General features: G+C 43.1%; 1 protein-coding gene and 1 long non-coding RNA gene across 6 annotated transcripts in view; one reads left to right on the top strand and one right to left on the bottom strand.

The window, feature by feature from the left end:
• The window catches only part of RIPOR2 (RHO family interacting cell polarization regulator 2), a 74,985-nt gene that overhangs the window by 9,713 nt on the left and 47,447 nt on the right, over positions 1–17,825 (bottom strand). For 2 of the 5 annotated variants that reach the window (XM_021291381.2, XM_065052984.1), the window contains exons 9-17: positions 14,867–14,910; positions 13,678–13,803; positions 11,584–11,732; positions 10,329–10,458; positions 9,634–9,780; positions 7,581–8,270; positions 4,790–4,974; positions 2,822–2,990; positions 876–1,011 (exon numbers count right to left, since the gene is read on the bottom strand). In XM_021291381.2, the coding sequence (XP_021147056.1) occupies positions 876–1,011; positions 2,822–2,990; positions 4,790–4,974; positions 7,581–8,270; positions 9,634–9,780; positions 10,329–10,458; positions 11,584–11,732; positions 13,678–13,803; positions 14,867–14,910 (1,776 nt within the window). Of the gene's footprint in view, positions 1–875; positions 1,012–2,821; positions 2,991–4,360; positions 4,432–4,789; positions 4,975–5,061; positions 6,644–7,580; positions 8,271–9,633; positions 9,781–10,328; positions 10,459–11,583; positions 11,733–13,677; positions 13,804–14,866; positions 14,911–17,825 lie in introns of those variants that run through there. The other 3 variants (XM_065052985.1, XM_013367919.3, XM_065052986.1) reach the window with 3 other exon arrangements.
• On the top strand, positions 21–8,270 carry LOC110360768 (uncharacterized). The gene is made up of 2 exons (XR_002416874.2): positions 21–289; positions 552–8,270. It is a non-coding gene; the product is annotated as an uncharacterized LOC110360768 (long non-coding RNA).

Here is a 17,825-nt window from a genome sequence, read left to right as displayed (position 1 = left end):
AAAAGGAGGTAAGAGTGGAGGAAATCTCACCCCAGCCCAATGATGGACAGTTGCTGCTTGGTGGGTCACCCTGTGCCATTACCTTCACAGAGCACGACCATGGGCTCACCCCAAGCTCATAACATGTTTTTTTTTTCTGTTTCCCCTGGTAGGATGTGAGAAAATTTATTCCTGATTCAGTTCTGGGCACTGACATCTCATCCTTTTAAATACGATGAAATACTAGGGGAATCCTGCAAGTGGTCTGCACAAAACTGGACTCTGTCCTAGCACTGCTCTGTGGCCCTGAGTAAGTCACTCAATTTTGCCTCAGTTTTCTGATACACAAAGTAAATAGACCATGGTATATTTACCTATCCTGCCAGAGTGTTCACAAGAGTGAGTAACTAAGTGTTTGTCAGACTCTTTCAAGGTTTTAAAATAGACACAACACCACCACAAATATCTAATAGATCTCCACAGAGATGACTAAAAATAGCCTTGTAGATAAACTGTTGGAGGAGATGTTTTATGCCTCTGATAGTATAAAGGCAGATCCTGTCTTTCCTTAGGAAAGAGATGTGGAAGATTTTGGCTCTTCAGAGATGGCAGCATCCCCACCCCACTGCAGCAATGACCTCTGTGCATCTTCTGTCTATCAAGCAGGATAAGTCCTTTCTCTTCTCACCTGCTTATTTTTGGATACCAACACTGCAAATAGAATAAGGCCCCTGATCAACTCTACTCACTGCTACCTCTGCTGGTAACTGTGAGTTGACCTGACTATGCTGGCATCTCCTGCAGCGATGGTGAGGTCTGCACAGCGACTATTTCAGCAGGCACACATGCCCAAACAAACCCTTTTTAAAAATAAGCCCCCCTAACTTATCTCTTACCATCAGTAAGGGAGGCGATGTTTCCCAGGTTCTCAGTGGTGATCTCTGCAATATTCTCCATCACGAGGATCTGCCTGGACAGCTTATCCAGGAGGCCTCTTGCCACAAATGGTGTTTTACTGGAGAATACAATTTGCTGATGAAGACAGATGGGAAGAGAAGAAGTCATTGAACAGAAACAAAACAAAACAAAACAACAACAACAAAACCAAACCAACCAAACAAAAAACCCCACCAAAACAAAACAACAACAACAAAAACAGAACAAAAAACTAAACCTCAGAAGAAAACAAAAACCTCCAAAACACTTTTGGCACCCGAAGAACTGCAATTGCAAATTCATTGTCAGAAACCGTGGGATCTCCTTAACTTCAAAAGTGGTTTTGTCTCTTGGAAATTTTATTGTCCTGGTTAATACCTATTGTTGCTCATATCTTTAACATCTACATTCAGATCCAGGCCTATTGAGTATCCAAGCAGCCATCTGCATAAGCTAATTTCCAATTTATACCCTCTGCAAAGCTGAAGGAATCCATTTTCATAAGCCTTAAAGCCAGAAAATAATATTAATCTGACTTTCGTACAATATATGCCATGGACTCTGAGGACATATCTGCCTGGAGGCAGACCACAGGTCATTCTTTCTCCACTCCGTTTCAGCTCTGATCAACTACTCAGGTGTCTTTATTAATTTGGTTCTTTTTCTTTGCTAATACTGCCTGCTGCTGACATCTGCATTTTCTTCAGCATTCCATGTAAATATTGTTCATATCAAATCTGCTCCATGTGTGGACGTAGTTCAAGTTTGCCTTCCCCAGCTGCATATTTACTGTGTACTCTTGTATTTAAGCCAAAAACTTCCCTTTTTCTCATACTTGTGAGCCAGCAGAGTGTCCAGCTCAGCACTAAGGGTGCTGGAATCAAACTTGCTCTGTATTGTTTCAGTGGGTCTTTGGGAAAATAAAGCTGATTACATCTAAGATGGAAGATCCAAATAATTGCAAAGAGGAAGCTGCAGCATGTTTTGATTCATCAGGAAAACCGTGATGCCTTCACTTGCTAGAATGGCTTGCTGGAGGGTTAAAATTACATTTTCCATGCTTGGGCTCTGAAAAGAAGCCCTCTAAAAGGTTGCGCTTTTTAGTTGCGCGCACGAACAGACAATTTTTATGTCCCGGGGGGCTGTCATGTGCTGTCTTTACTCTGTGTGCTGCAGACAATCTTTCCAGCTCACATGCAGAAATTAGTTTCTGCTCCTGAAAATCACAGCCTTGTCTGGGGTTTGGTTAAACAGTGGGGCCACGGGCTTCTCTTTTACCTCTGAAGACATGGGCTGCCTTAACCAGGGACTGATCTCACTGAGGACATCTCAGTGAAGCTAGTGGACATTTGTAACCCAGGGCTGGCCCTGTCATCTGCTGCACTGCCCATCAGTCCTGCTGGGCAGCACCTGCAAAATTCCCTGTAGTTTGCAGATCAGGTCTCTCCTGTGAGATGGACCAGTACAGAAGTGTTGGAGCATTTTCTAGTGTCACCTTCACCCCATCATGATGGCTGTCTCAGCCACGTGGCTCACTGCCTCCCACGAGCAGCACTGGTTTTAAATAAAAAGAGGGGAGATTCAGGCTAGACAGGAGGAAGAAATTTTTTACAATGAGGGTGGTGAAACACTGGCACATGTTGCCCAGAGAGGTGGTAGATGCCCCATCCCTGGAGACATTCAAGGCCAGGCTGGATGGGGCTCTGAGCAACCTGATCTAGTTGCAGATGTCTTTGTTCATTGCAGGGACTAGATGACTTTTGAAGGTCCCTTCCAACTCAAACTGTTCTATGATTCTATGATTCTATCTGACCTTGTCAGCCTGCTCATACCCTACATCGCAGTCACACTAGTGCTTGCAGGGAAGATTTTGTAATACATGTCCTAAATGAGCTAGATCTGGTACCTGAATGAGCTGTGTGCAATACTGCAAGTGCTTAACTATGGTTATATCGAGGCTATCGTTCCCTGTGGTCAGAGGCAGAGGGCTGCCAGCCACGCTGGTGCCCACACCCGTGTCCTCGGTGAGAGCTTCACTCAGGTGGCCTCTGGCTTCTGGGTGCTCCGTCCTGTAACTGGGGAGGGACAAGGGAGGAAGGTCAGTGCAGGGCCCACTGCCACGGCCAGCACACAGACACACACACGCTCACTCAAGACAATGACCAATGAGAGCAGCAAAAGAGCTGAAAGCAGCCAGAAACCTCGCGATGAACACATCATATCACAAAGGAGCAGAGCTGCCCTGGCCAGGCATGGAAGGGCTGTCCCTGCCATGGGGACAGCTCTCTGTCTCCTGACCAGTTTGCATCCAGCCATGCAATGCCCTCACCAGCAGGCCTTGTTACCCCCTGGTTACTGTCATTTGGTGGTGACAGTGTTTTCTCCCACCTGTTGGTAAATTATCTCCCCAGTGCTCTGGATTAAGCACCACTAGAATTTGTGCCATTCCAAGCACCCAGCTGCTAAGAACAGCTCTGTGCTTTCAGTGTCCTCCTGGTGCCAAATTTAATGCTCATTGCAGAAGAAAAGGAAAACCACTGCTGGAGTAAGAGACATGATGTTTTCATATGCTGTTTTAGGCACAACGCGTACAGTTTACTTCACCAGTCATTTCTGTAAGAGCGTAAAGCTAGTTTCACTGTGTTTTGAATCATTATTTCCAGCATTGCCTTCTTGCCCAAATGGTCCTCCCTATGTTTAAATGTAAAGGCCGAGGTCAGTGTACTTGGCTGCAAGTTCAGAAGTTTCAACACTTGCAGTCTTTACACCGAGTCACACACTTACACATCTAAAAATGGAAGTGTGAATCTACACTGTCCAGAGATGAGCCAAAAGGGAAGAAAGGAAATTTTAACTTCTACTTTAACTTAAAAGATTTCATTTTTCTAAGTTAGCTTATAACTAACTTAAATTTTTGCTGCTTAAGTTAATTTTATGCTAAAGCGCCTAGTTAAAGCCAAATCCTTAAATCAACGCAGACTGAACTGAGCTCAGAGTGCCAGTTTAGCAAGCAATGCAATTTTCCAAGTTTTTCTTTCCACTAAGTCTTATTCTGGAAAGAGGATATGCATTGAGATGATGGGACTTGCACGATGGTTGCTTATTTGCACCCAGAATTGTTTTAAACAAGCCACAATAAACTGTAAGAAGTACAGCTTCCTAGCTGGAAAGTGTGGGGTGTGAGGGAATGTTCTTTTTTCTCCCAGCTCTTAGTGCCACTTCTGTGGCTGTTGGATGCAAACACGCTTTTAGGATGTAATGATTGAAACACAGCATCTTAAGGTCACACGACAATGGCAGACCACGGCACAAACACCACAGCATTTTTGTTTGTTTTTTTTTTTTCTCTCTCAGAAAGACCAGAAGTGATGAAAGAAGGGCAGGTAACACGCAGGGCCATGAACAGAGTACCAGTCATCACTCTTACATTCCAAAGGAAACCTACACCATGCTGCTTAAATCTGGCCCTGTGTTATTGTTACTGACAAGCTTAATCCACTGCAAAGACTCATTCGGCTAGAGAGAAAAGACAAAGGGAGGGGGGAAAAACCACAGTGGAATTAGTAATTACATCCAGAGAAATCCAGGTCCAAACCTATGTCAAGGAAGAGGCTCTGCCAGTATTGATGTCAGCTTAATTTAAGTTACGCTTTTCCTTTGGAGGACAGATTGCAAATATTTGAAAATGAAAAAAAAATTATCCTGGAAGCTAAAGATTTTTTATGCAGCAGCACAGGGAACCCTCTGACCCTATAACTCATCAAGCGTTAGTCAGTCTTCCTTGAGTAATGTGTGCACCAGGAACTGCTGTTAGCGACAAAGAGCTTGGGTATCAGTTTGGCATAAGCACAGCTGGCAGTTACTACAAACTTACCTATTCTTCTCAATCTCAGTATCTGAAAACACTGAGTCTGCACCTCCTCCACCATTACAAACCTCCACACCACCACCATCCTCATCATCAAAGTCAGAGGTGTTCAGGAAATCAAAGCTTTCTAAAGCACTTTCAACTGTTAGACTTAAACTGGAGGACCTGCTTCGGCTTACTGCTGGCTTGCACTGCAAAGGCAGAATGAACCAATGAAAACCCCAGATATTAGCTACTACTCAAAGAAAAGGAAAAAAATAAAAAAAGGATAAAGCTTAAAACTTTCAAATTCTTCATTTTTATTTTTAAAACTTCATTTTATTGGATGTTTCATTTCAAACCTTCATATTCATAGCATATACAATCAAAACCTGAGAAGTGGAAAACCCTTCCCTTCCTCCTCCCATCCCCATCCTACCCGCTTTGTTCCCCAAAAGAAAACCCTCAAAGGCAAAATTTCATGTGTTTTGTAGAAATGAGGAGTACCTCTTGAATCCAAGTGACACAGCTTTTGGCATCCTCCAAAAGGAGAGATGGCAATTAACACACTGGAAGTTGGAAGCAGAAGGCACATTCCATAATTACTTTTCTAGTTATATGTATCCAATGGCACTATCGGATTTATTCCAGATGTAATTCCAACTTAGCTTAACCAGGGATAAATTTGGTGCCATATCTGCAGATCTAAACATGGAATGAGAGGACTTTTGTGGCCTTTGAAGCCACATGGCTTATCAAGGAAAAGGCAATCACGTGTTGGATTCCTAGGTGGCAGAGAAAGTCAGTACAATAACTCAGGAATTAACAGTGCTGGAGAGGGAGAAGCCATGGCATCTCTCTGCTGGGAAGAAGTGCAATGGAATCCTTGCTGCTGCTGTAGAAAGTATCAAAGGCCTTGGTCCCATGTGGCGATTCATCCAGACTTGCCCACAGCGCTGCTTCCAGGGTCACCTTGCAGGGTTGAATGTAACTTGAGGGATCACCTCCATCAGTTTGTGCAACGACTTCACTATGTGACCAGAAACCACCAGGAGCCACCACTGCCATTCCATAAACTTCATCTTCCAGGCCCAGGCAAACGTCAGGACTTTGTCTTGGCTTGTAGAAAGAAATGCACTGGCCTCCGAGTTCAGACTTGGCACCTTACCCTCTAGAACTGAGGAGGCGTAGAGTTTTGTGTGCAATTCATTAATGCTATAATGGTGATACATTAGCACTTAGGATGCTTGACACCTTAAGCTGTTTGTGTAGTCAGCAGCTGATCAAACATCACGTCTGTGACACAGATGGGTGCTGTATCCCACTTTCTCAGCACCACTGATGATTTTAGCTACCATTTCTTTCAGGGCTGCTAGTGCAGCTTCTTCAGGCAAAAGCAAACAGCAAGATGTGGGCTTCTCCTTTTGTCTGCCCATCTGATACAGCCAAGAGAGATTTCTTCAGCCATAGCTGGATTCCAACTCAACCTTTGTGCATGGGTAGCCCAGCAGGGCTGCTGGTGATGCCGAGCGTTGGTCTGCAAGCTGATCAATAGGCAGCACACGGACATAAAGCATATCTGGAAAAGGCATCCTTCTCCAGTGTGCAGGAGTCCCACATGCACACATCCATTCTCTCTCTTCCCCTGCATCCCATGTCTGTGCCTTTTAATTTCTGATAAAAGGAGTGTAAATAAACAGTCTCCATTGTCCCTCTGCTTTTTGGATAGTTGACCTCTTTGTACAAGCTGCAGAGCAGCCAAGAAGTTAAAAAATGATAGCAATGGTAGCTTTGCCTGCTCAAACACCCTTGGGAAATAATGCGAGAAACAGGGGCTGCAGGCTGTCGAAAAAGCATTTAATTTGGGAAAGTACCATGCAGCTGCAAACACCAATGGAAACGAAGATGTTAATAATGTTTCTTTGTAAAAAGATAATGCTGAAGGAAAAATGCTTCCCTCCTTCCTCGTCAGCTATGTTTTTAAATGAGGAGGCTTAAATGATTAGCAGACCAACTTGCATATGAATATGAAGCATTTGAAATGATTATTGCCCATATAATACTCTTTGCACAGTAATGCGTCATGAGTTATTATTCATGAAGGAGATATGAGTCACAGTGATCGGCAGTAAACTTATTAAAAACACACATGCAAAACTCTTTTCTTCTTTCTGTAATACTTTTCAACATGTTACGTCCATCCTGGTTTAATGACAGGATGTTTCTCATTTTAAAAATGGATGGGGGAAAAGAAAAAGTCTTGGGAAAAGCCTAAGTAATGTGAGGATGGCAACCTTCAGTGAGACTTGTGCTTCCAAATCTCTGGCAATTTAGAAAATTCAGCTTCTGTGGCTACAAGGCCTGATCCTCAGCTGGTGTTAATTTTGCATAGCTCCATGGAGTTCAGGGATAGTATGCTAAAGTACACCCACTGAGGATTTGACTCATAGATTTTAAAAACAGAAGGCTGGGTATGATCTGGTCTCCACTATGGCACAAGCAAGGGGTTCACAAGTGGTTTCTTCACAGAAGGTTATAATGTAATTACCCCTCTGCTACTGCACCTTTTTCTCTTTCCCCCAGGTTTCCAGTAAATGAAAAGATCCATTGCTTGAGGATACAAGGCTATAGAAAGCCCGTTGCAGACAAGTTTAAAAATGCAACACTGTGACAGGATGCTCCAAGCAGGAGCAAATCTACTGCAACTAAGGAATTTTACTGATCTCCAAAAAGCCTACTTCGATGTTTGTGAGGCAGGGGAGGAGATTCTATCTGCTCAGATTTTCTTTACAGCAGTATTTTCCAAAAATGTACTCACTTTTAGGATGTCATCCAGATGCATCACTTCTTGGTCCAGGTCCTGAAACTCTTTATACTGCTCTTTATGTGGCTCAAGAGCTAAGAGAAGCCCTTGCAAGGCTTCTTCAATGCTTCCATCGAGATAAGACTTATATCCTTCTGACTCCCCACTAATGGATCCCTCACACGGCAGCTTCTCTGGGGTCACGGGTGCCTCTGCCGACGTCAGCCTTTTCACCAGCTGCTTCGTGATATTGCCCTCGTAGGTATCCAGCTCCACAGGCTTAAGCTCCGAACCTTCATCCGTGTCCTGCAGCAGAGACACCGGGACGCTTGTCTCTATAAAGACGCCATCGCTCCCAGCATCAGAGTTGTTTTGGCAAACATCAGGAGCTGCCCTTGGGGTGACCTTGTTCTCAACCACTGCTCCCTCTCCCTGGGACAGCAGGTCCTTGGGCTCAGCAACAGAGTCTCTGCGGGAGTCGCTGCTGCTGCAGTTCAGGCTTGAGCTCCTGGAGGACGTGAGGGCTCGGTGCTGGGTGGGGGTGGCAGTGATGTCAGGGCTGGAGCTGACGTGAGCAGAAGAGGACTCTGCTGCGTTGGCGGGGGGCATGTGGTCTTTGTAAGGCAGGTCGCCAAAAGTGAAAGAGAGAGGCCTCTTCTCAGTGGTGGCAGTCCCGTTCTCAAAGACGTCATCTGGCAAATTCGCCTGAAAAGGTAATGAAGAGAGAAAATGCTTTTCATGTAGCCACGGAAAGAAAAACAATACAGTATGTGCCCAGGAAACAAAATGCAAGGAGAAAGATTAAAGAAGCATTCAAGACTTGAGATATGGGAAAAATATTTCAAATCCAATTTCTGCTTTCATCTGGCATGGGTCCTGATTTCAGCAGGAAAACTGCTGCAAAACCCAAGCTCAGCATCTCTCTGTTAAGCAGAGAGCTCTAGGAAGTGAGTCCCAGAACAGAGACCCAAATTCTGCTTGTCCCACCAGATTTCCTCAGACAGCTTTTCCACTGTACTGCTCCGGTTCCTGTGGCATGTGTCTTTTTAATGGGGCTGTACTTAAACCACCTTGGCTGCATTTTCATGTCCTTTATAGTTTTCTGTTGTATTTATTTTCTGACTTCTAAAATAGCAAAACCCTAAAATTTAACACAGTTTGCTCCAAAAGATTCTCTAGTGTCATGGTACTTTAATGGTGATATTACTATGCTATTTCTTTTCTGTTGAAAGTATGTTCTGTGTATGGCGTGGGTATCTCTAATAATTGTTGAATGTGAGTTACATAGGAGTCCTGTTGAACATGTGTTTCTGCTGAAATGAAACAGGAGAATTTGTAGTGGTGGTGTATTGACCAGTACTTTGATCATTTAGGAAGAAAAACAGTGTATACAGACCCAAAAAAGATCACAGCATACATATATATATACATATATATATATATGTTCATCTGACTGACCTATGGGGAAAAATCACTGTAGGAGTCTCAACCTGCCTATCTGACCTACAAATTTCACTTTGTTAAGTGACCAACTCATGGAATTGCACAGCACAGATGAAAGGCAACTACTATTTTGCTGACAATTTGCTGGAAAGAACTGTAGGCATTCACATGTTGGTATGGTGCATAAGATTAAAATGTCCAAAACTTGCATTTTTTTGTTCCCAGCACTATTAGCAGCTTTTTTCCCTAAACAATCATTATACTGAAAGGTTCATTTCTTCTTTTCCCTGATGGGGGTATGCTTTTAGCATCTGAAAGTCATGTTACTAGGCAAATGTATAACACCAATCAGTGTAGCAGGCCATTTTTAAGTATCATGCTGACTTGTATTCCTGCCCTGCTCTCTGCCCACAGATAGTTGGCTTCTGATCATTATCCCTGCAGAAACCAAAAGGAACTTTGATATAATGCGAGCAGCATGGGCTCTCACAGTCATGTTCTCTCCTCTAATCAGTCAGCAAAATGAGTGAGTTGCAACAGAGAACAACACAAGAAGCATGCGTGGGAATGGAGGTGCCACACAGGGACCAAAAACACCCTTCACCAAACCAAATCCAGGACTCACATATAGCTCTAGCCTTGCTTTTGGGTTTAGCCTGAGCGATGGCAGGTCACTAAAAGAGCGACTGCGACGAAGCTTGTCAAAGAAAGTGTCTTGCAGAGCATCTAAGATTGTCAACTTTGGCCTGTCTTGCAGGGGATGCAGCCATTTCTTCAACAGTTAAAGCAAACAGGGTGTGAGGGAGGGAAAGTTAAAGGAATGTTTTGTAGCAGAGTACTAAATTACAGGCATGGGATGCAGCACTTGTAAAATTCGTATCTGTACAGATGGCCTATTCAGCTTAATACACAGTCCTGATTAAGCATTCAGAATTTGATTCATGCAAAATGTAAGAGCACCCTGTCAGTATCTTTGGTACAGGGGCAAAATTGACCATGGGATGCATTAAAAATACTAGTTTTAGAACGGTTGCTACAGTTACAAAATCAACACACATTTCAGAAAGATTATTCAAGTATTATAGCAGTCAGGCAAGAAGAATAGGTATGCAATAATTGGCCATTTAGTTTTAAAGATGCCAGGATCATAGTCACATTTTAGGATTAGCAGCTAGGAATGTACTTGCTTTGTAAGTATTTGTATGCGTAACCTGCTGGAACCAGGGGAAAAAAGCTTAGACATGTAAAGCAATGCAGCATTTGCAGTGTTTGAACTGCTCTAGGGCTTCTCATTACGTAAACATGGCAAACAGAGCTTACAAAGAATGAGTGGTCCTTGAAGGTTGGTGTTTCTGGAGTGCCTTGGCTGTACATGGACATTCTCCTCTGGAGAGCAGATGCCTTGCTCACATTTCCTGTGGATGGAGTCAAATCTTCAACATCAAAGGGACTACAGGCACACAAGCAGAAAAAAAAAAAGGTTGTTAGGCTCAGTGAGAAGGAATTTCAGGTCCATGGAAAGGATTTTTGAAAAGGTCGTTTATTAGCACATCAAAACTTGGAGGTGGCAAGTTTTTTAGCAGAAGTGTTTAAAAGAAAATGTCGTTAATTAGACAGCAGGCTCAGAAGCGTGGTTTTCAGTTCTGATAAAAGTATTCTACTCTCAGAAATCATTTATGTAGCATAGTCTGATGCTATTCTTCTCACATGGAAAGTATTCTCGGATCTGAGCTGACAAGTGTCACACATACTAATGAAAAACTTGCTCTACTATTAATAGAGCTCGTTGCATTATAAAGGAAATCAGTAGCTGTTTTTGCTGGCTTTATGTTTATTGCATGCCAAGAAATGGCATACGTGACTGTAAAAGCCAAAAGCATCAATGCTTCTTGAGGAATGACAGTTATTGATTTTGTTAAAGTGCCATGAGAATTGTGTTTGGATCCTAACACCATCAGCTCATCTATGTTGACCAACACAGATAGAATGATAGAATCATTTTAGTTAGAAAAAACACTCAAGATCATCAAGTCCAACCATAAATCTAACACTAAATCATGTCCCTAAGCACCATGTATACAATGGACAATGCTGGTTTTCCCACCACCTTCATGGCATATGAAGCCCTTTTAAGCCAGTTTTTAAAGATGGGCCAACTTTCTGCACTTGGCTATGCTAGTGTAAATCCAGAGCAACCTCACAGAACTTCACACTAATATTAAAAAATTCTAATGAATATATGAGGACTCAGTTATGCCACTTTCTTGAGCTTGGAGAAGAAGTATACACTTCAGGCAATTCTATGATCTCTCATCCCTATCTGTTCCACATGCCTCATAGTGTCAGTACTCACCACTTTTACTGCAACAGCTAAACCTGGGCACAGACCCATTTGCCACAGGTAACCTGTGGCTGACCATGAACTAATTCTCATCTCCCAAACTTGGGACACAATTCCTTCCCCATCAGCCTTAGCGGGGAGCAAAAAATCGAGAAGAGACCACATGGACGTTTTCTCTTTGGTTTAATTTTTACAACTGCTTGACCCAGTGACCAACCAGACAGCTCTACTTACTACCAGGTGATTTCAAGATTCAGCTTTATTGTGCCAAGGTCATTAATGTCTACTGCAACCACCTGAGGCCGAGCTGCAAACAGGTCTTTTGTTTCACAGGTAACACTTCCCACAAGGATATGAGTAGCAAGTCCTTTAACTTCTGTGACCTGCAAGAGACAAGAACAAGATACATAGGACCACACAAGGCATTGCAATCTTTAATTACAAAGCAATGGTTTTGATTTTCTGACCTGGACCCCTTGCTAAAAGGCTTCCAAAATAGGGCTATGTTCGTTGAATTTTCATCACTTAGGGGAAAAATCAGATTTATTTTTTGAAATAAATATATAGTTGCATATGATCATGCTTCTGTATTTTCTTTATGTTTTTATGAGTGTCAGAAGAGAACAACCATGCTGGCTCAGTCCAAGGGGATATCTGGCCTTGGTATTTAGTCTTTTGCAGCGATCATAAGCAGAGCCCAAGGGGAGAGTAAGAAGAGGGAGAGCATATAGGATGTTTTCCCATCTAATACTCTCTCAGTAACTGACAATTTTCATGGCAGGCAATCTCCTGATGTAACTGGACTACTTAATAATTCCCAAGGGAGCTCGCTTTCATGTGTTCGTCTCCTGTAATTCTGAAGCCATGTAATTGTTTGCATCTATGATGGCCTTTGGTGACGACTTCCATGGATTTATTGGCAAGGAACGACCTCAGTATGTTTTTATAGTAGGAGCAGAGTAAAGCACTAATGACACTTACACATATATCTGTCTGAAAATTCAGAAGGACAGTTATAAATGCAGCTCCAATACACAAAGAAACCTTTGGCTACTTGCTTGAAAGTTATGTGGAAGTCTTTGGAGAGAGTCCAAAAGGGATGAGAATATGCACATTAACCTTAATAGTACTGGGACTCTCATTTGTAGCTCTTGTGTACTACAAGAAAGGATTACCTCCTAAACTTCCCTCTAAAAATTGTGGTGTTAGATTAGGGAGAGTGAGTCATCTTGTGTCACAACTTGGCTATCTATGAAAACCTACTGTCTCGCATATTTGGGATTATTTTGTTGGTGGTTTTGTAATTGCTTGCATTTTTTTCATGAAGGTTTTGTAGTCTTTAAGTGAGACATTTCACGTGAGACTTTCAAGACACTCGCCTGTTTAAGCTGCCTAAGCAGGGACACCTGGTGTAATTATTAGCCACAATTTCTAGACAGGGGTCAGGGAATGGATATCTCTGGGTTGGAGGTTTGTCGGAAGGAAAGCACATGAGCACATGGACCTTCAGCCAGCAGAAAACTGTGTGGGGAAGCCTGGAGTAATGAGGGGATGAAGCAGTGGTGGAAAGACTCTGGTCTGGGAGGAAAAATCACTGCTGACTGCTAGGAGTTACAGAAGTTGTTCTTTCCCTGGGGAATGGGGCACAGAGCCAGAAGAAAGCAGAAGCTTGCAGGCATTAAGAAATTTTGGGAACTGTCGTGCTTTAGGAAGCTGCCAAAAAGTCAGAGAGGTTTTTCTACAGGCCCCCATCTCACTGTGAGCAGAAACCTCACAGCACTGCTACCTCACACTGTAGCACTGCCGTTCTATGCAGAATGGTGGGACTGGACCTCAGGGCTGTTCCAGCTTATGCCCAAATGGCCCCTACATGTGTTCAAATGAGAGATCTGTCTATTTCTCCAGATCAGCAGATGCTGCTCTCTTATCTGAGCAGTATTAGACAAACTCAGCAGCAGTGGGATTTTTGGGGTTTGGGTTTTGTGTTGCTGTTGTTTTCCTGAATGCTGTTAGCAAAACAGGTTCATAGTGTTCCCTTGCTTTGGTGCAAATAATCTGAGTTGCTGGCGAGCGATGTGAGGCAAGGCCTATGTTAGTATGGCTATGACACCAGTCTAGGCAGATTTAGGACAACCTCTCCCACAGGACTGCCCAACTGATTACAGTCTTGTAGCACCTAGATTGGACAATACTAATAGCACTTCAGTAGGTGTGTTGGAAATACTAATGATGGCTCATTTCCAAAGACTTTAATGATGATCTGCTGTGTTTTTGCTGATGGCACACAAGAAGGTAGGTTCTTGACTCCTGCCTTGTTTGCATGCATACCTTAATGGAGATCAGTCCAACAATGAGAGGGAGGAAAACCATTTCTTCTCCATCCCAGCTTTGCTTGCCATTTACTTCTATCTTGCCTTTCAGTTTCCATCGCTGGCGACCATAACGCATGAAAATCTGGAAAAGAAAAATCCTCTTATTTTCTTAAGAAATCTGGTCCCTTGATGCACAAACACCAGAAACAGAACAGGGGAAAGGGTCTGAAATAGGTTGGAAGAGTTAGTGGCGCAGGTGCTGCCAATCTGCTTCCCATTGAGCCAGAAGGAAAAGGTCTGTCCTGCAGAACCTCTGCCTCTCAGTTCTCCTAATGACTCCTTTGGGCAAGGCACCCCTCACCCCAGCTTTCACCGTAATGTAACAGATGACTAATAACAAAGAAGCTGCAGGACTTTTAACTGTCTTTACAGAGAAAGCAGCAGTGGGGCAAGCAGAAGATTTGTGAGAGGCAGGAGGAAAGTCCCTGTGGCCTTTCCTACACCTACAGCTCCTGCACGTTTCCTGCAGGGTTAGCTCAGTTCTGCATAAAGCTGGAGGCTTTCATTTTAATCCATCTGCAATTAACCTGCTCTTGATGTACTCCACTGGAATGCTGCAGTGACTGGAGATCCTGATGTCGTCTCAGAGCAGGTAACATCTGGGTCTCAAGAAATGATTCTTCTATGTCTTTCTGCTATTCTGCTTTATGATGAAGTCTAAGCATTCAGTAAAGGATGCTTGCAAAGACTTGTCCAATTTGCTCTGAGTGCATGGGATGGGGCATACACTTTTTTTCCAGGGAAATAAGAAACATTTATCATGAATAAGACAGTGAGAAGGAGACACTTAAATGATAAGCAGGTTTTGATGGTTTTTTTTAACTTTTTTTTTTTTTTTACTTGTTTGTTTTAATATAAATTTTTAGAATTAAAAAAATAAATAAATAAAAAAGCTTGTAGTCTTTTGAATAGCCATCATCCAGTGCTCTGAATGTAATTTTCAGGTCTTCTGACAGATGCCCTGACACAGGCAGACATAAAAAGAACTACAAGGTTTTTCAGAGCATATATGGGAACAATAATAGCTGTTTCTTGGGGTGCTGATGTGAAAAGGCTTTATTCATTGTGAGGTAAAAAGCAGCAGAAACCTGCCTTCCTTTTGATTCTTTCACTATTAATCAAACCATAAACCAACCCAGACATACCTCATATTGATCTCCTGGGCAGAGCCGAGCAAAACCAGCCAGACCTGAGGAAGAAAGACATGGAGGGGCAGTGGGAGGGTCTGGGTTGCTGAGCACAGGGGTGCCCAGCAGCAGGGTGCAGTGGGGTGCCCTGGGGCCACCACTGCTACCATGCTTGGACAGAAGAAAGCAGCAGCCCCCCAACAGCCACTCCCCAGGATAGGTTTTTAATCCCCCTCTTACTGCTGCCTTAGCACCCTCTAAACCAAGATTGTACCCCCACCCCACAGTATTAATTTTCTTTCTCTTTTTTTTTTTTTTTCATATAATTCACTGGGTTGTGGTTTCTTACACATCAAATACTTGCACTTTCCACCTTTTTTTTCCTACAACAGCTCAAACTATTCTGTAATAGTTATAGAAAGAGAAGAAACAGCTCCTTGATGTCATCTGGCTTCAGAAACCCAGCTTCACACCCCTGCTGTTGTGAGGCGTATGTGAGCTGCTGAGTACCATGTAGTGCTTGCTGCTTAACACTAATCAGACTGAGCTATACATTATAACACAGATTCCTTTTTAGCACACCTTAATAGAAACGCAAGAGGGTAACCTGCTGTTTGGCATTTCCATGACATTATCATTCCCATACCTGCCCAGTTTCTTTCAATTGTAAATACATCAATAAACATGACTGACATCTGTAATAAGAGATTTATCCTCTTTCCCCAGAGGAGGAAAATTAGTGTAGCAGAGCACTTGTGGTATATGTTTGCTTTTTTTAGTTGGTTGTTTGGTTGTGGGGGTTTTGTTTTGATTTGGTTTTTATTGTTGTTTTTGTTGTTGTTGTGTGTAATTAGTTAGTTTGTTTTGTTTTATTTTTGTTTTAAGGTAGGACAAGATGGTGGTATTTCTATGTTGGCACTCTGCATATAAAATGGAAAGTTTCCCGGGGCTTGTGACCATCCTGAAATCCCAGGGAGGTTACCATTCCTCTCCTGGCCTTGTGACCTGCTCTTCTACAGGACACAAATGGTTGTTTATCACTAACCTAATCCTCTCTCTCCACAGAGGGAATCTCTCCTTTCTCACAGAGCTCCTCAGTAGCTACCTATGGTACTTGTTTTGGTATAAAAATTCACACGTACCAGCTGCTACAGCACTACGAGCTTGCAGGGCAGGTTTGTCTGTCCTGCACAATCCATGCTCTTAACAGGACTCAGCTTTGCCTGCATAAGCCTAGAACTATGCTTGCAGTCCTGCAATGCCCCCCAAAAAACATCCTGAGGACACATATAAAGCCTGTTGCAGAGAAAGGAATGAAAACAAGCTTTCTGGGGTCTTTGGGCTTCATTTATCCTAAGATGCCATGACTGAACATATATGAGTGAGTTAAAATCAAGGCAAGTATGATGAAAAGCTAGTGGTGGCCTTATTTACTGGGCTGAATTAGTCCTGTTAGCTGGACTGTAGGAACAACTAGATCTCTGCATGCAGTCATGGCCTGTCCCTGTGATCTGCTGATCATCCTCTTCCATTTCTTTGACCAGAAAAGAGTTTTCTTTGCTCATCTTACTGTTTAGCAGAATAGAGAGGCTCTTGCTCAGAGCTCATATTACCAATTCCTTTCTAATTTATTTACTGTTTATAAATAATTTAAGCTTACTAGCAATTCACTGCTGCTTCTCTCTCCCCAGGCATGCTTTTATAATTGAATTTGATCTGTTGGGACATCACTGAAAGTATCTGAGGAAAATAAAAGGCTCTTTCTTTGCTCAGTGGATGGGGTGGAAGGGGAAAAACAGCTTAAAACAACACATGGAGTATGTATGGAGTATGGAGTATGGAGTGGAGGTCTGTGAGCAGTGATTGGCCCAACCAGGCACCACTTTGGGTTGATGGACATGGAAGGGAGAGGTGAACCTGGAACTGCAGCGGTAGGTGATGGTCAGGTCTCCACAGCCTGATGAAGAGGGGGCTAAGATTTCATGGTACTTTGAGCGGAAACAATCATTTCGTGACTGAATGGCTCTTGGGGACTAAATGTATGGCAGGAGCCAATGGCTCTGTTGTACCATTTCAAATGTCACACCTTGGTAAAAGCATTGTCCTGGGTTTGTGATGCAGGCTGGGCGGGAGGTGGTTCCTGGGGTGTCAACGTAAGTAATGAGGGACAGAGTCATTACGTGGCCGTGGTAAGGTGGCAAGACACTCATGTCCTTCATTAGCGGGGCCACCTGAAGTTCAGGCAGCAGGTACACCTCTGCTCATGTGCAGGGTGCTGGACAGACACATGGACTGTGGTTTCTGGTGCTGGGCTTTGTGTTGCAGAGCCCCTGTTGCATCAGGCCAATGTATTGTTGTCCTTAAGTGAAACACCTGAGCATTTTGTCTCCTGGTGTCCTGGCACTTCCAACAGATATAGGGGCACCTCCCTATATATTGTAGGACACGCCAATTCCATACAAGGACTTCTCAATTTCCATATTTGGTTTCCTTGTTTAGTTTCAACAGCTGATTAATCCTGAGCAATAATCAGAGCATGCTGGCAAGTTTATTATTTGGAAAAATGATTTTTTTTTTTAAATAAGTCATAAAATCACAGTATGGATCCCCTTCTTCCAGACACCACTGTGTAGGTTGGTGTACTTTCAGAGTAAGTGACAGAGGGCACAAAATAAAAATAACTTTCGCTGAAATGGCTAGGAACAGATAAGCTTTGGGGAGAGGAATGCTTTGATTTTAAATTAGATCCTGCAAGTGTAAAATAAGGGGGAAGCTTGCTGCATGACCTGTAGGCTTTTGTGCTAGAGCTGTTGTGAGCTCCAGCACTAGCAATGGCTGGATTGTCCTATTGGATTCCTGTTCCTAAGGAAAACTATCTGGATAGAAATCTTAGCTGTCGTCATTAGAGAACGCTTAATGATACGACATTTCTCTTTGCAATTCTCTAATTTGGTCTTCCTTACATTATGAGAACAGT

The sequence above is a fragment of the Columba livia genome, chromosome 2 (genome assembly GCF_036013475.1).
Source record: "Columba livia isolate bColLiv1 breed racing homer chromosome 2, bColLiv1.pat.W.v2, whole genome shotgun sequence".
Lineage (NCBI taxonomy): Eukaryota > Metazoa > Chordata > Aves > Columbiformes > Columbidae > Columba > Columba livia.
The sequence above is the reverse complement of the archived record's forward strand: the minus strand, read 5'-3'. Positions and strand labels throughout refer to the sequence as shown.